General features: G+C 35.0%; 1 protein-coding gene across 1 annotated transcript; it reads right to left on the minus strand.

The window, feature by feature from the left end:
• Window positions 1–10,445: 10,445 nt before the first annotated feature.
• LOC126845717 (mRNA decay activator protein ZFP36L1) lies at window positions 10,446–20,953 on the minus strand. The gene is made up of 2 exons (XM_050584561.1): window positions 20,324–20,953; window positions 10,446–13,381 (listed from the first exon to the last, which is right to left on the minus strand). The coding sequence occupies exons 1-2, from the start codon at window positions 20,363–20,365 to the stop codon at window positions 12,635–12,637; spliced, it is 789 nt and encodes a 262-aa protein (XP_050440518.1). The 5' UTR covers window positions 20,366–20,953; the 3' UTR covers window positions 10,446–12,634.
• Between the last annotated feature and the right edge of the window lie 769 nt (window positions 20,954–21,722).

Below are 21,722 nucleotides of genomic sequence, written 5' to 3' on the forward strand. Positions count from 1 at the left end.
CCATCACGCATTGTACAAAGCTATTGTTGAACTACTACAGTTTGCCAGGCGCGCTTATGGGTCGTTGTGGAAGCCACAGATAGTATGATTTTAATTCCACTTTTTCATGGACCAATTTTCAGTCTGTAAGTGTGTAATAGTAGTTACATACAGTCAATTAAAGCTAAAATAAAAAATGTTATTACTGTTTATTTTTTATCCCCCAAAAATTTTAAGATTAATAAATATTTAAGTCGTACGAAATTTAAATAAATTATTATAATTATTGTTTTTGTTTTGACAATGAATGAAACATGTACTTAAATTAAACTTGTTTTTTCTAGTGCGTGCATCAATAATATATGCCGAGTAAAAAAACACTACCTGTAAAGAGAAAGAAAGATACAAAAAAAAAAACGATTGCAAACGTTAAACAGATTGTATACTGCCACCATCGCCGAAAGTTAGTAGCCGGCGAAACCGTTTCTTGACACGCTCACAGCTAAATAAACATCCGATCGGCTGTCGACTGTCTCCAGCCAACCATCTAGTCGCCGTTAGTCTCATAGAAAGTCGTTTACCGAATGTTTTGTTTTCTTCTGAGATTATTGATCAATGTCGTTAAAAAAAAAAAGTAATATCGGTAATAGCCGGTACATAAATATGAATGATACACAAGTATAAAAATCAAAATCACGAAACGGCCATCGAAACTTTATGGTTTTTAATATATTATCAATGATCACGCGATTCTTTGTGCGATATAAGCATATTTCATTATAATTACTCAATAAAGGCAATAGTCAAGTTTAAATGTCATCTAAAATGTTATTTTATTTAGATCACAAAGTAGTAAACATAATATAATGATACACAATTTAATATAACTACTTATGCGTGTACATAATTTTCAGCTGTTTCGTGTGCACGCCACATTTGAAAAAAAAAATTGAAACAAAATTCTGACACATAAAACAACCTTATTATCTAATCTTACAATTTACAAATATTTACATTATCTATTAAGACGTCACGTATTGCTAATTGCTATCACTTAACGTTTTCTCTAAAACTTAAAAGTAACAAGTAACTTAATAATCACAAACTAAAAGCCCTACGCTGGAAATAAATAAACGGCTATATTTTCAAGTTAGTTTTAGTGTTTTAGGATTAGAGGTGTTGAATTAGAGCGCATACTAATGAAATGCACATCTCTAAGTTGCGTCTATGCCCTATATGTTTGGGATTTACATTACATAAGATACATATATATATACTGTAATGTATATACCATGTACATTACAAAAGAGCTGTCAACTTTAGAGAGTACAGCGTAAGTTTTTTAAAGTATGCTGTGTCTGTTCTATAGGTTGAGTGCCCAACTCACGCTACACAACGATATTACAGTAGGTATTTAAATATACCCACATTAAGTGACAGTACAGTACAGGCAAACCTATTTATTTTTTTTTCAAAACTTATGAATGGTAGTATCGATACTCTTTTAATGTTGTCCAAATCGAATTTTAGAGTCTCTAACGTTAGATTCCGTCAAAACTTTAGGTTCCATATTCCTATGTGTTCCACCAACTATAGGTATATATTGGTCTACGACTTACGGAATTGGCAAATGAAGACCTATAACTTCTGGTTAGGTGATTGATTTTAATATGAAATGTAGGTGTATTAAGTTTTAACTTGTAGTTCTGAATTATCCAAATATCCGTTCATTACTTGTTATGATCACTTTGCTTAATGTTTTATTATTGCTCGTCAATTTGAATTATTATATTATAAATATTGGACTGATACTTATAATAGTAATTATTGTATTCAGTATAAGTAGTATATAATAATTACGTAACACCTATTAAATACCAGCAGAGTCCAGGGGACACACTAGGACAGTCTCTTCATTAAAGAAAATGCCGAGTCAGTAGACTTATCCTGCGTCACTTGTGGAACACATGTCGAAATTAAACACATCTTGATGAATGACTAAAATTCCAAATTGCAATCACTTAGCACATACAAGTCAATCCCTCCGAGAATCTTCGATGAAAGAAGCTGCCGATAACATTCACAAAACATGTCATTTTCGAAAAAAAGTTAGGTGCAAAAAAATAGTCTAGCCTATAACAAGCACTATATAAAAGGTTTTAATTTTAGAAGCGCAAAACACTAAGCGCTAATAAGGAACAACCATTGATAAAGTTGCATAGTAACTAACGGTTCGAGTAACAAGACCCCGAGTTAGATCTTTTTGGTTTGATAAATTAAAAAAAAACATCACTGGATTAATTATCGAAAGTAGTTAACAACAACAATTGGTGTCTACGAACACATATTATATAATTTACAAGAGAGAAGGTATTTTTATAAGGACTGTTATTTCATTTTTGGATGGTTTACGATAAGTCAAAAAGAGATTTGACAGTTTTTACTACTTCAAAGTATGCGATTAGATTAAAATAATATATGCAATATTATGTATTAAATTATTGAAACCGCATAGTGATAAAACATGATACACTCGAACGATGAACGAAATAAATAATACTGATTTCTTAAAACAAACAATATTGACAAATGACATAAATGAAAGTAATTAATATATGATATAAACCACATTTATTAAAATCCTATTTAGATTATCAAATGCTAATCAAGTACTTGAGTTGCTGGCCGGGTTTATGAGAATTGCAGCCTATTATTGTCACCCTGGTAACACCACCGGGAGATACAAAGCTGACTTCGGACTGACAGTGTAAAATATGTATATGATAACTATTTTATGTCTAAACTAACTAACTTTTAATTGTGGACGTCAGAGTTTTCTTTTTATATTCGGTATAGGATCCACTGAATATCTTATAGGGTTTAATAAGTAATTGAATTTTTGTTTTCCTTAGGGTTTTTATACAACGTTATTTCAATTTTTTTTACAAAATTTCATGATTTTAACCCCTTTTAAATTAACTATTTTTGTATCAACAATCTAAATTTAAATGGTAAAGTATATATTTTATTAATTTTTTCAATTAAGAAATAAGAATAATTTACTTAAAATGTTACCAGGCCGATAACCAGTTTTGGATAATTATTTTTAATGTTATTGAAGTTAAGGACGGAAGGAAGGATGGAGTGTAGTATTATTTTTATCGGCGCTCATTACTCAGCCGCACTTCTCCACCTGTCCTAACTTTTAAACTGTATATATTCTATAGCTAACATTATATAGAAACACTATAAAAAAAAACAATAAAAAAATTAATTAAACCCTATGAGATAACGAGTGGGTTACTTAAAAAAAAACGTGAATAAATTGTATCAGCGATAAAAGTTCCAAGATGATAATGGTTAGGCGCGCCAGGAATTCAACACTTCGGGCCTTAACTCGCCTACAGCCAAATTTACATAGCATTAAGCCGAAGTAACCTTCCTAATTTTATGTTTTCATAGATTACAGATTTTAGCAAGTAGTCATAGAGAAATCAATTTATCAGTTTCCTCGAGAAATAAACATTTGATTATTACCAATTATTGTTATTATATTATTATGTTGCAATACTATGGCAGGTTGTACTGCTGTAAAAAATCGTTCTCGCAAACAAACAACGGTTACGATATTATCAGTTATCACGGTATGTTTGTTTTCTGATAAACACAAATCAATACCAATCCGTGTTGGCTGTTGCATATTGTTTGAATGTACACGAGTATCCGAAAAATACCTTAAAAGACAATTGTGCGTTCAAATGACGGTAGTATGAACTTAGTATAATTATATACAATATTTATGTATTTAACGCATACAATGTGTCGAGCAACTACTTACGCGACGACCAAAACCACATGCAAATTATATTTAATACTATTATCGTATAACAACAATATTAAAATGATTGCCTATAGATTTTGCGTGTGTTATTATCACAAAATATTTCCTCACTTACAAGTCGCAAACATGACGACGTTTGAATAACTGAAACGCAATTTATTTAGTAATACCTATACTCGATTGAACTTGTACCGATAAAACTTTTATTTTGCATGATTTTTTTTTTCTTATTGTTGAGCTGTACCTTGTCTTAATAATATATTTACTACACCCAGGAAAAGTGCAGATTTTTAAAATGAATATAATTATTCTGTTTAAACGTAACGATCCTACTTGAAAATAGGGTAAAATATAAAGTATAGTAAAATACACGCAGCGCTGGCAAAGTTCTCGTCGACCATTCCAGACAGCTTTTGTCCTTTTACTTAACGAAAACCACTTGTCTCGAAGACAAAATATGTACAACTTGAGCGGATAAACACATGTCCGAGATAGGTTACATGATCGCTTTCTAAATGGACATATTATATACCGCAGTGAACTTATGACGAAAATATAATATCTTAACAACAATGTACCTACGCGTTGGCATAATGGTAATTATGGTAGTTTATTGTTGAATGTGAATTATTCCGAGATCTGGTTGTGAAAAGTGGTATACTTAAAAAAAAAAACACAACAAGCATAAGGTATAAAATGTCATCAAGTTGTTTTTTTTTTTAATTCGTTTCGACTACATGCGGCAAATGATTTCGTAACGTTAGTGAACCACCTAACCTATCGAATAAGAATAGTAATAATAATTTATAATGTGCCACGCTAAACGACTCGGTGTATTGTAATGTAAATATTGTAATACGATTACACGCCGAGAGTCACGAGTATCGGTTTATCGTCAAGATGATACCGAATGAATTTGTTGAGAAACGTGTTTTGGAAATGTGTTTCGAGTATTTAAAAAAAAAAAAAAAGTTAAAATAATTATTGTCAAATTTCGAAGAGAAAGAGTATACTTTTGGCTCGACGCATAATTTATTATACAAAAAAAAAATACCGTTTGTAACCGATTTGTGATCGAAATAGAATAACCCAAATAAACACAATGCAAATACATATTTACATATTGCCAATAGTACCAAATACAAAGGACTGTAAAGCGATACCTATATTGATAATAATATGCATTGTGGATTCCACTTTGCAACACACATTCGACTGACAGAATAGTAGAGAAACCGAGAGCGGTTGAGATGGTTTGGGCAGATTGCGAAAAAAAGAAAGAAATTTAAATAGTAAAAACAACATTTACAGGTAGACAAGGAAGAAGTGGATAGATAATAAAAAAGGGAAATTTTTAAAATAAGGTCTTGAGTCAATAATAAAAAAACAAACTTTAAAGTCGATTTTCCAGAATGAATTTTTTAAGTGGCTTTAATTTGTCAATGTCGAATTTCGAGTTAGCGGACCAGAATGGGGAATTTGAATGAATGACAAAGAACAACGTTATCACTCGTTGCAAAAGTGCGAAAAGTAATTACAGTAATCATTTTACCAACTACTGCGACAGTCCCGCATTGCGCAGCGTGGAGAATTCAATGGCGTAGCGTTGTTGCCCGACGAAATCCAATATTATAATCATTGTGATCAATGAATTCAAAATAATTAACTAATCGATGCTGGAGTCGTTGTGGGACGAACGCGATTAAAAAGTGTTCCATTTGAACAATCCATTTAGCTTGGAAAAGAGGGAAAAAATATATTTAATAAGATTAGAGCACAACAATATATTATTTGTATACAGAGGCATGCTATGATACTGCACTGTATCCTTATCCGACGTCCGATTCATAGGTTTTGCATTTATCAAAACAATAACAAAACGCTATTACAACGACACGTTTGAATGTTTTTTTAATTATCCAAATGGTCATTATCGTTTGCCACAATCGTCGGCATATGACACACACAGCGGGTCGTATGTAAGTATACAGAAAATAAGTCATTATGCCAATCACGTGTTGATAAATAGTAATAGTACAATCCAATAATAATTACAATACATACACTACGAGCGGGGCTATTACTGTACAGTCAACAAAAATCATAATGTTGACTCATCGCGACAAAACGAATTAGATTCGGAATTATTTAATATGTTTACATATTAATTTTAATTGATAATTGCCAATACTCATGGACGATAGGTTTCGGGTGGAACGTAAATATTGTTAAAAATATTCACCATGATGAAACAATGTAAATAGTAAACACAAACATACATGCTAGCAGTGTATGGTTAATAATAATAGTATATTATATAATGACTAATTGCAGAAAGGAGACGTGGTCCATAGAACCAAAATTTACCGGAGGCACAAAAAACAGCTGTCCAAGCAAGACTGAAGACTAGGAACAAGCTAGTTGTAAAAATAAATGAATCACATTATTAACCAACTTTAAAATAAAAAAAAATCCTTTCGATATTCTCCAAAAATTAATATTAGCATGCCATTTTTAATGGTTTTTGAATTATTTTTGCATTTTTGATGCATTAAAAACACAGAGAATGAATAAAAATTCGATTTTTACATGTTTTTCTTTAACTCCCTAGAGTCTAGATATATGCTTAATTCAATTTAATATTTAATACTTAATACTATATTTGTAGACAACAATTTGAAAGGAGAAGTTTTTTTCATTTTGAAGCTATTTAACGTGGGGAATATATTAGTCCAGTAAATATAATATTATTTTATAAATAATATTCAAATTTCAAATACACAATTATTAAAAGTATTAATTAGTTTTTCTTAATACAGAACGCAAAATATAATTAAGTACAATAGAAAATATTGTTCTTTGATATCTTATGATAGCTTAGAAATCGATTACCAAAAATAGAAAATAAAATTATACGATGAAGATAAACAAATAATTCATGTCATACTCAAATGTTTAACTTGAGGAGCGTTAACGAAATGATTTGTATTATGTAATATACCGTCAATTATGAAATATTTTGTTGTTCCTTAGCTGCTACATGTGGTCGATTCGCGACATAATATATTCGAGTGTTTGTAATTTTTTACTTGAGGGTTCTTTAACAGTGTACAATTTTGAATTTACCAGTCAACTCATATGTATTTTACCATTATAATATAGCCCATAAGCGACATGTTTTATCATTTCTAAAAGCAAAACAAAATTATTTTTAAGATAGCTCAAGCTCTGATATTCGAACAAGGCCGTGACGACAATATGTACATGAGCAACAAATCAACTTCATTGTCTACACTGTTGTATAAATTACATTGGCAATTGGCCCAATTTACTAAACGCACTTGCCACCTAACACTACTATTGTGATTAGGTACTGATTTGTCATTGTTCATCATTATCGCGCATCGACGATATTCAACCAACAGTTATTGTTGTATTGTGGGCATTTTAAAAACAATTACAGATTTGTTAAAATGACTTAATAGTCACATATCGCCGTGCACAACGAAGGACGTACCTCGATTAAAAAAAAAAAAAGACATTTTATTTTAAACTGTTTTTTGTACTACAGAAAATACAGAAAAAGAGTGTCAGTTAAAAAAACAAAATATCTTTTTCGTTGGACACGTTATACTAAACTATTGTTTTGATTTTCCTAATTAAATACACACGATACAATTTTCTACGGCTTCTTTAAAATTGTTTTAAGTATAAGTTATGAATATTATGATATTAAATTGGAGATGATGTAGATTGTAGTCTTTCAAAACGTCCTACGGTTTCAACTATCAAGACAAGAAAAGAAAATGTATTAATAATTTAAATGTAATTGTATAGTTGCATCATGATTAATGGATGTATCTTGTATCAATAATTTTCACCTCTGAATAAGACAAAAACTTTTTTTGAATAATTGTGTGGTATGCAAATATATGTAAAAGTAATTAAATAAGGGTCGTATAATTAAATCCGTTAGAGCCGAAATTTTCAAATGATCTCTCCTGATCAATTTGAGGAAAGGAACAAGATTATTTTGCTGTTGGGGTGAAACCTGAATTCGCGGCATGTAAAAAATGACATCACCTTCCATTCTGGTCTTGATTTTCAAACGGGCGCCTACGTCTTATTCTTTAACTTTAACAATTTGCGTTAATTTTTTTTATCGATTACAAAATTCAACCTGTGCGAACAACGGTTATTTCCAAGCTATTCGGCGACTATAATAATAACAACGCATGTTGTATAATATATTCTTTAAGCAAGTACATATTTTCAGTTATTGATCTATTGTACTCGGACGAAACCCAACGATTGTTGCTTAGTTCTCTGTCCTAGTAAACGGAGCCGAGCCAATAATAATATTATGTTAGGTAAACGTCATACTCGTGTACGTTTCTCAGACTCACACGGTTCTCAAAGAGTTATCGTGTAGTCTATTACTCGAACGAAATAAAATAAAAAATGATAAATAAATAAACGATGGCTAACGCAACGTTTGGTAACCGCCGGTCGGGTATACTTTCTCCGGCTGTTGCAGAACGACTCCGTCGTCGACCGTATCATCTTAATAATCGTACCTCGGTCCCATAACGATATTTTACTATAATATTGGGCCATCGCCCGCTTACAGTATTATCCGGTAAAACATTATTTGGGGGCGGCGGAAAACTAAAAAAAAAAAAACATCTTCCGTAATCCCCGCTCAAACATAGCGCGCGTTCTGTTCTATTAATTGCTCCGTGTCTCGGGGGGGGGGGGGGGCTTTTTTCTTTTAACTTTGCCAAAACAAATACCGTTAAACCGAAGAAAATGTGCCGTTCGACGACGACACTAGCTGCTACCGTACCCCGTGTACCTTGTGTCGCCACGGTCGATGAACATTAAGGATTTGGACGGAAAGAAACATGACGTTTGTTGTCTGTCCCGTTTTTTGACAACAACAATGCCCCTCCCCCCCCCAAATAGTCAATATAGGCATTGCGGAAGAACACGCTGGCGACACGAACGCGGAAAAGCCTGGGCCGCACGACCGGATCGACGATGATGGTAGTAATAATACGAATTATATATGGAGAAAAACTACTTTCCCCTTCGGTCTCGGTTACCGGCTCCATAACGCGTTGCGCAACGTATGTATTTTTTATTTTTTTTACTGTTACCGTACTACATAACAAAACGGCATAGATATTCTCTCGTTGTGTACACGTCGTCGTGTAATAGCGTAGCACTCGGTTTTGGCCGTTTCTGGTTTGCACGAATGAATACCAATTTCATAAAACCTAACCGTGTCAACTCAACCGAAACGGGCTGCTCCGACTAGCCGGTGTAAGTGTCGCCGACGCTGCTCTTGGAAAATGCCTTTGCCCAAGCCGTTTTCTATTAAAAAATGGCCTAATTCTTAACGTTTAATATCCAAAAGAGTAATTAATTGAACGTCGAAGGGAAACTCGGCAAGCTCGTTGTATGATAATAAGTAATAACCGTTCGTGTACAACGTCCAGTGGCGATTCCAAAAGGTCAAGGGGTTCAAATTTTCAAAGTAGATACACAAGGTTGTGAAACGTGGAATTGCAAAACCAGCGTCAACGGTTATCCTAGTTTTGTACCTTGATTATTTGATATATATATTTATTGAGTGATATGCCAAGTATTTTTTTTTTACACTCTACAGACTCTGTTCAGATAGATAACAAGGGCAGAGCAACCGTTTTTTTAAATATTTCCTCTAGGTCCTTTAGTAACTTAAATAATCTAGAAAGCACAAGCCCGCGGACAACATTATACCATATCTAAAAGAAAAAATGCGATAAAACAATGTTGATTTAACAATTAAAAATTTATCTCAAAGTTATTACTCTACTTACAAGTACATAAGTAATAGTAAACGTCAAATTACAAATCTATCTCAGTTACTGCTCGAGTTCACCTTTAGTTTTTTTTTACAAATACACCTCTTGTGGTGTCTATTTTCATTATCCGATTACTTTTAACACCAAGCTTTGTGGTATACTTACACTAACAATGCACTTCGCGTGCCCTATTGTCGTTCAAATTGAAAACCAAATGAATAATGTAAACTGTATAACCACCATAGTCCATGACTCCGTTTTGGGGTGGCTGTACTCCTTGTTTTAATGTCAGTGGATAAGGAAATGATTGATACACAGGATACAACAACGAACAAAATAAACTCGATATTTTTTAAATCGAAAACATCTTGGATTTTTAAATATTTATTATCAATAACTTTTTTTTTTCGTTTACACTTTTGACCAAACACGCGTAATGAAAATTAATAATAATAATAAAAAAAATCGTAGTAATGATAAAAATAATAATAGCAATACAAAAATTAATCAAACGAATTCGTCTTATACGACACTGGGATGATGGTTAAATACGGTTTGAATACAGAATAATAATCATAATAATAAAATAAAAACAATAGCAACAACATAAGTACAACATCATAGTATCGGTATTAATTTGCATAATAAATAATATTAAAGACGGGAAATTATTCTGAATATTAACATGCATTTTTTTTTTGTGCGTTTCGTTTGTTTACACATCGAACAGAGATAGAGAGGTAATCGTGTATGTATATACGGATATAATAATAATAGAAAAAAAAGAAACGTATATTTTTATTCCTTTAAAAAATATTAAAAAGTACAAAAGGAAACGCGTTTGGCACACGGCGTTCCGACAAAAAAAAAAATATAATAAATTAATAAATTACGATTTAAAAAATAATCTTATACAAATATGTATTATTATATAAATATATACGTTGAGAGCTTAAGACAAAAAAAAACACACACACACTTACACGACTAAATACAAGAATTAATATTTAAATAATAATAATAAAAAAAGATAAATAAAACGTACGCGACACCAAACCGTGGATGCGACGAAATAATATACACAACAAAACGAGATAAAGAGACACTTAACGCGTGTTGTGCGTTACACGGTTTAAATTAATTCTAATTGAGTTTTTGTTTTTCTGGTTTTTTTTTTTTTTTTTACTACTCTCTTATTAAATCAAACGAGCGATATTAACTTCTTAATCGTTTACAATATGAATATTGTACTGTGTGTGGGGTAGGGAGGAGGGGCAACGCGAGAGTGGGCAAACTGTGTATGTACATTGTACATACGGCAACAGATAATTTTCTACAGGGTGACGATTTTACGAGCCAATTTAAATACTTGTATGTAAACCGGATCGTATGACGCGCATACGCGATTTAATTTTAGAATATATTTATTATTTAGACGTCGGTTTTTCGATTTTTTAAATAACAGTTGTTTTTATTTTTTGTTTACTTTTTACGTAATAAAAATATTAATAATAATTGTTTTAGAATACACACGGCATACAGGGTCGTTCGTTTTCTCCGCCCATTCCTGGCTAGGCCTGGGGGGGGGGTTCGAACAAAATAAGGTAGTACTTTGTTTTTTTTTTTAATATATATAAACGCTACTCAAAATAGAATAATATAATAATATTAATATAAATACACGAAAATTTAATTTAAGTATTACACAGTATTTATAAATAGTGGTAAAGAGTCGGTCAGTGTGTATATAATAATAATAATAATAATAATAAAACAAAATATAATATTTAGTTAGGTTATGTATAGGGGTATTTATATGAACCAATATAATAATATAATAATAATAATAATAATAATAATAATAACATTGAAGTCTGTTTGTTGAAATAATAATAATAATATTTTAAGGATTGGCGATTGTGAATTGGTTTTCTAGAGCGATGCCGTATACGAACGCGGCGCTTGGACACGATCGATTTATGGGAAAAATTTGGATATAAAGGATGCGCATACGGGGACGGGTCGAGGGACAATCGGATGAGAGCAAAAAAATTAAGTCTAACGAGGGGGCCCGACGGAGTGCGATTTTGGGGGGAGGGGTGCGCCCGGCGGCGGCGGTGGCGACTAAATCATATTACAGTTCCGGAAAAACGCGATTTCCGGCCAGTAATGTTCTCGTCACCACCGCCGCCGTCGTCCGCATCCACACAACACCACACTCGTGGCGTCGAATTTTCTTACACACTTCTTTGTACACAAACCCAAGAATGTTCCCGACGCGTAGGCCGACGTATATATATATATATAGCGTACGGTGCAAATGTAAACTATCTACGGTCGACTACGCGGACAAACCCGTCGCCAAATCTAGAAAGAAAGAACGCACCAGTCCGACTTGGGTCGTTTCGGTTTCCCACGTTCGTATCCGGATCGCACAATCAAAAACAAAACACATTTGTACCTGCTATCGCCAATCGTAGTATAAGGTTAACGCGGATCGAACTAATCCTAAAAAAAAAAAAAAAAAAAAAACGCATAATCTACGAGTATAATTGTAATAATAATAATAGATAATAATTAGTGAACAACTAATAAATCGAAATTAAGTTATTTTAATTTGTTGGTAGATTGATTTTTTTTTTTTTTTTTTTAGGAATGCGATATTATTTTATAATCATTAGGTAGTAGGTAAATAGTAGTAGTAGTAGTATAGTAGTAGTAGTAGTATAGTATAAAAATTCGGAACATCAGAATTGTCTGTAAAACGAACGCGTAATTGAATTGTAAATTAAAAAAAAAAAAAAATACTAAAATATTTAACGAAAAATATAATTTAAACTATGTACAAGACTGTTTTTATCACGTTTGGTATCAAAAAAAAAAAAAAGAACAAAGTTAAGGCGATAAGGCAGCGGCGGCGCGCTTAACGTCGTCGTCGGTCAACGTTCTTTTTTTCTTTTTTTATTCAGAAACCGTAAAAACCGAAATCGGGTTCGCTGAGACGCCTGGACGGCGACAGAGACGTCTGGTTCGCGGCCACGGTGGCCGTGTGGAAGGCGAACACGTCGGGCGTGCCGGTCGGCGAGCCGGACAGTCTGTTGAACACCGGCAGCCGTCCCTCGGGCGACTGCGGCGGCGTGAACACGTCAAGCATGCCGCCGAGACCGCCGAGATCGGCCAGAGAACCGTCGCTGCCGATACCGGACGACGTGGACAACGGCGGGGACGCGGGCGGTGGCTGTATGTAACCGTCGCCCTTGTGCACGAAATGGCACCGCTGGCCGTACGGACAGTAACCGGCCGAGTTGAACGACCGGCACGGTTCGGTCTTGTACTTGGGATGCCGGAACACGGGACGCAAGTCCTGTTCGCCGTGCGCGAACTGGCACTTGTCACCGTACGCGCACTTGATCTTCTCGATGTACTGCCTGCACATTTCCGTCTTGTACCGGGATCCCATCGGCGGCTGCGGCGGCAATTGTTGCTGATTGCTTTCGCTGCCGTTGTTACTGCTGCTGCTGCTGCTGTTGTTGTTGTGTTTGCCGGATGATCCGTTACCGTTGCCGCCACGACGTCCCTGTCCCTGTCTGCCGCGTCTCGGTTCCGAAGACACCGACCCTTGGTTACTGCCACCGTTGCTGCTCGACGAAGACACCATCTCTTGCCACCAGTGGTCCGCTTCTGTGGTCACGGCGCGTGGTCGATTTTGTGTCTGTAACAAATATTACAAATTGGTGTTTAATTATGTTTACACATGCTACATAACAAAAACCGAGACAAAAAAAAAACCGTCGTTTATATTGGATTACAAGCAACGCGTACAAAATTTTAAAAAAGGATACTGAGTACATAATAGCAGCATGGTTATTGGATAGCAAGCCATGTCTGTTTACGTAATAGTAGGGAGAACGACAGTATTATCATGGAAACTAATACGGAGGGGAAAGGGAATTGACATAGGGTAAGCTATAATATCTTTTACTATCTCAAAATATTATGTGACTCGCGTGTGGCAACCGATTCAAATGAATATGCTCGACACAACACACCCGGTTAATCCCTAGCAACTGGGGTTAAACGCTAATGGACACAGCCGAATGTATATAGATAAAACCTGACACCTAAATCTTTATTTCGTTTACAATGTACAGAGAACCTGGCTACAGTTTCGTCTACAATACAAGCTGAAGCCGTTTTAAACTGCAATTGAAGCATACGTCTAAAGAATTTGATCACTGAAAATCGATTATCTGAATCTAACCAGATAATATTGTTCAATAGCGAAATTATTAGCAATTTTACAATTAGGACAACGAATGATATGAGATGAAAATTATGCTTCGTCAGATGAGGAGGCCCAGGACGGTTCGCACAGGTTACACTCAAGGCGACACAATACTAATATAGGACATAGGTCGAACACACTATTCAGCCGATTGGAGCTCGATAATTGATAAATATTTAACGCCAAAAAGATTTCAATTAATTTTAAGAGACAGCGTGGTATTATATTTCATATCTTAATGCCAAGTAGGTATACTTTAATATTATTAAAATTAGACTGTTGTTTGCGCTATCGACTATAACAGAACCAATAAAAATTTAAGTGTAATTTAAAAATATATTAATTTCTTATTAATTATGAAAATTAACGACCAACGGATTCAGTCAAGTGTATATTACGGACGACAAATGCTACTACATCAAGGTTAATTAAAAAAAAAACACTTAATAGTTTCAAGAGTCCCGTTACTATATAAGTTACACCGATGAAACGGCGACGACTACTTTTTGGTTGTGTTTTCTATTGGGCCGTTTCAACTGACTTGGTTCTAGGTTTTTATAGTCTGATAACTGTCATGGCTTCGGAGCGATTAGAAAACAAAATGTCTAATATTGTTATTTTGATGATTTTACCCATACAAAATGATGGGTTTCAAGGTAAATGCGGCCGCTTCATAAGCAATAGTAAAAATCTATCGGCGTTAATAGCCGTCGAACATCTTGTTTATTATAATAAACGGCCGGCAACTATAATGGCGGCAAGAGAGAACGATATTCAAATAAACGACAGCTTAATTGTATTGCACGCACGCCTCTTTACATCGTTTAAAGTATCGACCACGCCAAGTAATTAATCGGCCATCAATCATCACACTAAGCTTCGGTATAATATAAATAGCAGAAAAAAATATCCATAATTGACATATCGTCCAAACAATGTAAGGAACGTCGATTGTTATCAAATAGCTAACGTATGTCGCTGTTGTGAATTTGAAAAACACAACAAAAAAAATCGAAGCAGTTCACTCGAGGGCTGAAGGAGTATTATGGAAATTCGACAGTTTAAAATGGCGTTCAATAAAAAATAAATAATGCAAAAAAAGCATTATTTTACACAAAACATTGTGTGCGTGTATAAATTCAAATTCTTGCAATTAAGGTGATGAGTGATAACGATGCAAAGTAAAAAAAAACCGAGCCACCGTCCGGCCGCCCATGGGAAATAAAAAAAATGACTAAGCTAAATTAAAAAATAAACTAATCGAGTATAAAACAATTGCAGAATAATTGAGCAAAAAGCCCAGACATAAGCAAAGCATGCAAAATTAATAATAATTAGTATGTGTGTGAATCAGAGGTTGTGTGAAAATTACAATCTTTAATATATTCTATATTATAACCATTTCCTTTAACGGGCAACAAAAAAAATATTAATTAGGCAAAACATACCGTACGCACGTAATAGAACATTTTATTTTATTCGATTTCACTTAAACGGGAAAAAATTCATAGTTCTAGTTGGAATAACTAGCGAACGTGTCCCAGCCCTGGCAGACACAAACCCTTCTATTCGAGACCAAATACACAACACATGCACACACAAGGACAATCGGCTCTAATAACACGTGCACAAACATGTTTTTATCAGAGAACGAACGCCGTTTTAAATTTCCCCCTTGGAGAGTATACCTTACACACACACACCACGTCAAACTCCCCAATGCATACACCAACACTAAAGAGCAGTGTGTATATATATATATATATATATAATATTTACGTTTAGTTATTGTTTCAGTCTGTCACACAACGGTTCCGCCAGTGTGACTCCGAACATCTTGAAAACGACAATAGACAATATCATACCGTTATACTTGTTATTCAGTTATCATTTATATACATCGTAATATTTTACAGTATACTATATCATTAATGTGAAAAAGACACACACACAATCGGAGAGCTGTTATTTCAACAAACGTTGTCGGCGGCGGACACGGTCAGCGTTTAGAAAGTGAAAATAACCGACGTGGTCTTGAACGACGTTGTTGCATAAGTCCTATTACGATACAAACGAGCATAACACACATTATTATTTTAACCCAACAACGACCGCCGTATCGAGATAAATTCGAACGTTAAAAAAAAAAAAAAATGTAAAAAAAACGATAACCGGAAGAGAAGTGTGCTCACCACGTTGTTTTACTCCTCGGCGACGCTATACTTGCCAAATTTCCATGTTAATCCCAAAAAAAAAGGCGCAGGAATCGCGCGGTGGATATTGCAAATTATTTATTAGAGTTGTTGTTGTTGTTGTCAAATTGTAGTGTATAGATCAAATGCGACTAACGTATAATAATAAAAAAACCGCGTGCCATAGTTGGGTATTATTGAATTAATAATGGCCCATTGTCAGTGTACATAATACCATATATATATATATATATTTGTTGAAGTAACAAGGTCAGTTGTTTAAAACTTTCGGTGACTACGGTGACAAATTTAGAGGCAGATAAACATTTTTTTTTTTTTATAACTATATATTAATAGATTGTGCAAATTTTGAATTTGTATAAATAGATACATCGAATAAAAATAAAAAATATCACTCTTATTTTTTTTATAGAAATACAAGCAGCGAAACATTAAACAATAAAGAACATTTTGTAGACATTTATTGGATTAAAGTAATCTGCATGCATTCAAAAGGTGGATTCATAGATATTGGTTCGGGTACACCTCTTCCTACATTCAGCTTGTTTGATGTATGTAAGCAAAAGCCGTTACCGTGTTTAAACAATGGAACATTGATTGTAAAATTAATAGCCGTGTTATGCGGAGTTATAGGTAAGTATTCAACAACAAGGACGTCCATGTGTCAATGTGCGGTTTAATTAAAAAATGATGTTATTAATCCATATTGTTCAACCATACCGCTTAACCGATTCTTACTTGCAACTTTAATTTAAGCAAACTTTCATTTACGAGGGTTAACAAACAAAGTCAATACATGTACTTGGCTATGTTTGATTTGTGTTAATTTCCTCTAAAAAAAAATTTATTTGGAATTATACAGTTGGTATTTTATCTACAAACACATGATACATAATATATAATATCATACCCTTAACTAATCGAAATATTATCCAAATTACAGCTGTTCACCTCGAAATTAAAGTCGTTCTCAACTCCTTAAGATGTCTCATTTAAGATTTTTTTTTTCTATTATTGGTAATATTATTCGGACACTTATTAAACCGTGTGCACGACGACTTCCTGGTTTCGGCAAATTTCCTTTCTCCTGCCAGCGCGGTAACGACGGCGTGACCCCCGGGGGCAAGGACGGCGACGATGGTTCGCGTTTTTATTACAATACATAATTTAGTTGCCCGATCGATTGTTCTTTATATAATCGACATTTCATCGGAGTCAACGACAATAATTAATATCGTGCAAAAAAAAAAATCAAATTTAGACGACTACCGAACAAAGCTGCCGCGGCAAGACCTTCTAAAAAGATAGCCAACCTAACCTAACACCAGTGCCGGATCAAAAATAACATGAATAAAACCGAAACCGATAGTAATCTGTAAATTGTAATACAACACAAAATCAGTCGTTATAGATAGACAAATCACAGAATAAATGAAATCAGAAAGGACAGTTTCATTGTAAACAAAAAACGTGGCGGCCGTGTTGTAAACCTGCTGTAATCATGATAAATTATATCTACATACAACTAAAAATAAAAATGTTTAGATAATATAATTTATTATGATTATAGCGGGATTAGAACATGGCCGCCTCGTTTTTGTGCGATAAGCATCTTGACCGTGTTAATTGTTATCAGTGTCCGAGGCCCAGGCAAGCCATCTAACTACACCGGTGTGTAGTTTGACGAATCCGACCCACCTGGAGTCGCGTCCAATTTACAATTATTAAACCGGCCCTACAGTGTTTTTCCATTCCACCGTGTGAGAACTCGGACCGTCTTCTTAACTGACCTGTTTAATATTCGCCAATGCAAACGCGTTCCATCTGATAACAGTATTTATTAAACGGTTTTTTCCCCCCTAAACAAAAAGGCTAGATACACGGTACACGGCGGTTGGGCGCCGCCGGCGTTCGGGAAAACTATGCGGGTTTTCCTGAAAGAAAGAAACCGTTTCGCCAGACGGAGAAAACCGGAAAAGACAGCGGCGTGTGACTGGAGAGAGATGGGAAACGCCGGGCAAGAGGCGAAGGAGGAAGGAAGCCTTGGACCGTGACCACTTTCGATTTTATGAAATCACCGAGACTGCGTGCGCGATAGGAAATAATAAAACGATTTTTTATGTTATACTACACATTATTATTACACTATGAGGAAACGGTCAACCCGACAAGCCCGGCGGCCAGTGTTTTGTGTATATTCGTATTAATATTAAAAAAAAAAAAATACGAAGCAAAACAAATCTTCATCGCGCACCGCCAATTTGTTCCGACAACCGAGTACCTATACTTGTGTTCATGTCGGTGGAAACAAAAAAAAATGTATCATCATAATGCGCGCATGTGTGTGTGTGAACAATAACACAAGTAATAACATACGAAGTCGGCAGCAATGCTAGAGATTTAAATACACGGAAGACGGACCCCGACGATACGGACAAGAAAAACTGATAAAACGAAATAAAAAAAAAATTATCGCCGTGACCTTAGGGGTTATCATCGTGACGGGCGTCGTGTTATTTTACAATATTATATGTACATACATTTATATGCTTGATAAAACAAAAAAAAAACTCACAACACGCGGTATGCACTTGTGCGCTAGCGTTATAATAAATATTAAATGTTACCTGTTAGGCGAAAAAAAAAAAACACTAGATTGGTTAACAGTTTGCGCTTTATTACGTGCAACTGTCCGTATTTTCTATAATATTATCATTTAAAAACTCGCCAGACGACGGATAAAAAATATATTATGTGTATTATATTAAGACATTCATATATATATATATATATATATTATGAATAATCTTAATAGCCGAGATTCTACATAAAGGAATCACGCAATTTTGAGGCGTACACCGCAAACGAGTTGCTAATAGACGATGACATATAACGACTCGGATGATAATAACAACGGCAACATGCAGATAACCTTGATACGATGATAATATTATTATTGTGAAAATCAGAAAACCCTACAAGAAATACACACGCACACAAACATACATACATTACATATATATATATATATAAGCATAAAAACGTTGGCCGTCGCACCGTACACCACATGTGTGTTTTTGTGGACGAAAAACCTGTTGCACAGGCCAAAGAGAGAGAGAGAGAGAGAGAATGACAACGGCATACGAACGGGACCCTTGCACACAACAAGAGGGTTTATTATATTATTGTGTTGTTATAATAGCGTATAGAGAACAGGTGGTTTCACAACCAAGACGACGACGACCCCGATAAGGAAAAAAAAAAAAAAAAGGAACCCGAGATTTCTTTGCCGGCGACCCTTTAGGGACCAAAAAAGGACCACGGGGTAGTGCAATAATAATAACATAATATAATAACGAATATAATAAAATGTACTGCGTTATCTACGATTTAGACGTCGAAGACACACGGTTTGCCTGCTAGCAACGACGATATAGGTTTATTTTTTTATCTCGGCTTAATATATTGGTCAACAACGTTGCTGTGCATCAGTTGACGGCCCCCGAAAACGATTATTTAACTACTTTGAATGGAAATGGCGAACGAGATAAGAAGAGACGAGTTAAACACAAGCGGCGAGGCGCAATATAATTTATCAAAATAATAATGATAATAATATACTATAAATGCATTATAATATTGTTATTTTTATTATTACCAATGTAACCTATAATCCAATTAAAGGAAAAAAATAAATACCGACTACCACGCGTTATCTGAACGTTTAGACTAGTCCGGTTTTTTTTTTTTTTATTCCAATAAAAAAGTAATACTAGTTTTTTGATCGAGTATTGCGCGAATATCATACATCACAATTATTACTCGATATTTTTTACAACGAGAATTAGTTATAAGAATTAAAAAAAAAAAAACCACCATCGAAGCACATAATGGGACGGCGCATATTAATATCGGTTTTTTCTCAGACCAAATAGGTAATTAAAGGTAGAGTTAAAACGTGTACAATATCGTAACATTATATTTTTGGAGAGCCGATATATAGGACGAACGAAGAGGAGAGAAGCGAGGACGACACGGTGTAATCGCGTTATCGGTGCATGTATAAAAATAATACATAATTATAATTGTTGGAGAAAAAACCCCAAGCGCGATGCCGCGCACCACGTGTTTTTTCGCGTTCTATGCATGTATTTACCTTGGCCACAGTTTCTCCGCAGTTGAACAACGAGTTTGTCATTTCGATAGGGTTTCTTTTTCCTTTTCAATACTTGTCCGCACACGCGCACGCAAACGAACACGTGGTGATCACTTTGTTACAGACCGTTTTTTTTGGTTTCGGACAACTCCGTCTGTGTCAGCGTGCCCCGTTCGATATTATTATTATTATTGTGATAATAATAACGTACGAACAGAAAAAAAAAAAAACAATTTATTCACAATAAATAAATAAATATTTAATTGTAATTTAAAATTTTTTTTTTTTATATCGATCGCACTTGGAATACTCGTTTAAAAAAAAAACAAAATACAATCACTGGACGACGGGCAAACGACGACTTATACACCGATCGACAACGATTTGTGAAAATCTTTTCTTTTTTTTTTTATATTCAAATTTACGGAAATTTCTGCACTATTTCCACTCGAAAACTTTTTGTCGCTCGGCTCGAGTCGTTAATATTAGGTATTACTCGTTTCTCCCGTGTCGCGTTTGTTGAATATTTTTTTTTTTATTACGGTTTTCTGTTGTAACTCGATTGGCGCCGTGCTATCGTACCGATCGCGTTTGTCGGACTGAACGAGAGATCTTTGACGTCGGCGGCGGCGGCGGCGTGCTAGACGGACTAGTTCGGGCCTGCAGCGCGAGTACCACCTCTCCCCGCCGTTGCCGCCGCCGCCGACGACGTCCACCACCACCACCACCACCGCCGCCGCCGCCGTTTACTCCTCCACTCCATTCCACGCCATGCGCCGATTTGTGCACACACGCAGGCGGGCCACCATTGTCGTCGTCGTCGTCGTCGCAGCCGCCGCCGCCGCTCTCCTTCCCCCACCTGTTCAAGGTCGCCACCGCCGCACAGATGATCGCACGCACCGGCGGCCGCCAAGGTGGTGGGCTCCCCTTCGCCGCCGGCGACGACTTCACGTGGTCCGATCGGTACCGCGCAGCCGGTTCGGTGCAAACGCACGGGTTCGAGAAATCCCTTAAAAATAAAAAATAAAAAATAAGCAAACGACGGCAACCGTGATTATTATTTTTATTATATATATTATTTTACGTAAGCGATAGACTCAGCGTTATTATTTGTATATTTATAAATATTATTTGATATTAGTCGTTTGACGGCTCATGGCACCGTAATATTAATATAACGAATTATTTTCATCGGGACAATGTAACAAAGCGGTGTGGCACGGAGAATCTATACCTATTGTTAAAAGTTATTTTTATTTTATATGACATAGGCCATGTTATTATTAAGATAGCGTCGCACCGATGATTTTCAGTGGTAAAAACATGTTTAAGCAGACTGAAAATAACTCGTTTAATTTTGTTTTTTGAGTAAAAGCACCCATTATAAAATTTAAAGAAA

The sequence above is a fragment of the Adelges cooleyi genome, unplaced genomic scaffold, assembly GCF_023614345.1.
Source record: "Adelges cooleyi isolate 19-005CV unplaced genomic scaffold, UGA_ACOO_1.1 ACOO_flye_CR_arks_rails_tigmint_CR_PRNA_8, whole genome shotgun sequence".
Taxonomy (NCBI): Eukaryota; Metazoa; Arthropoda; class Insecta; order Hemiptera; family Adelgidae; genus Adelges; species Adelges cooleyi.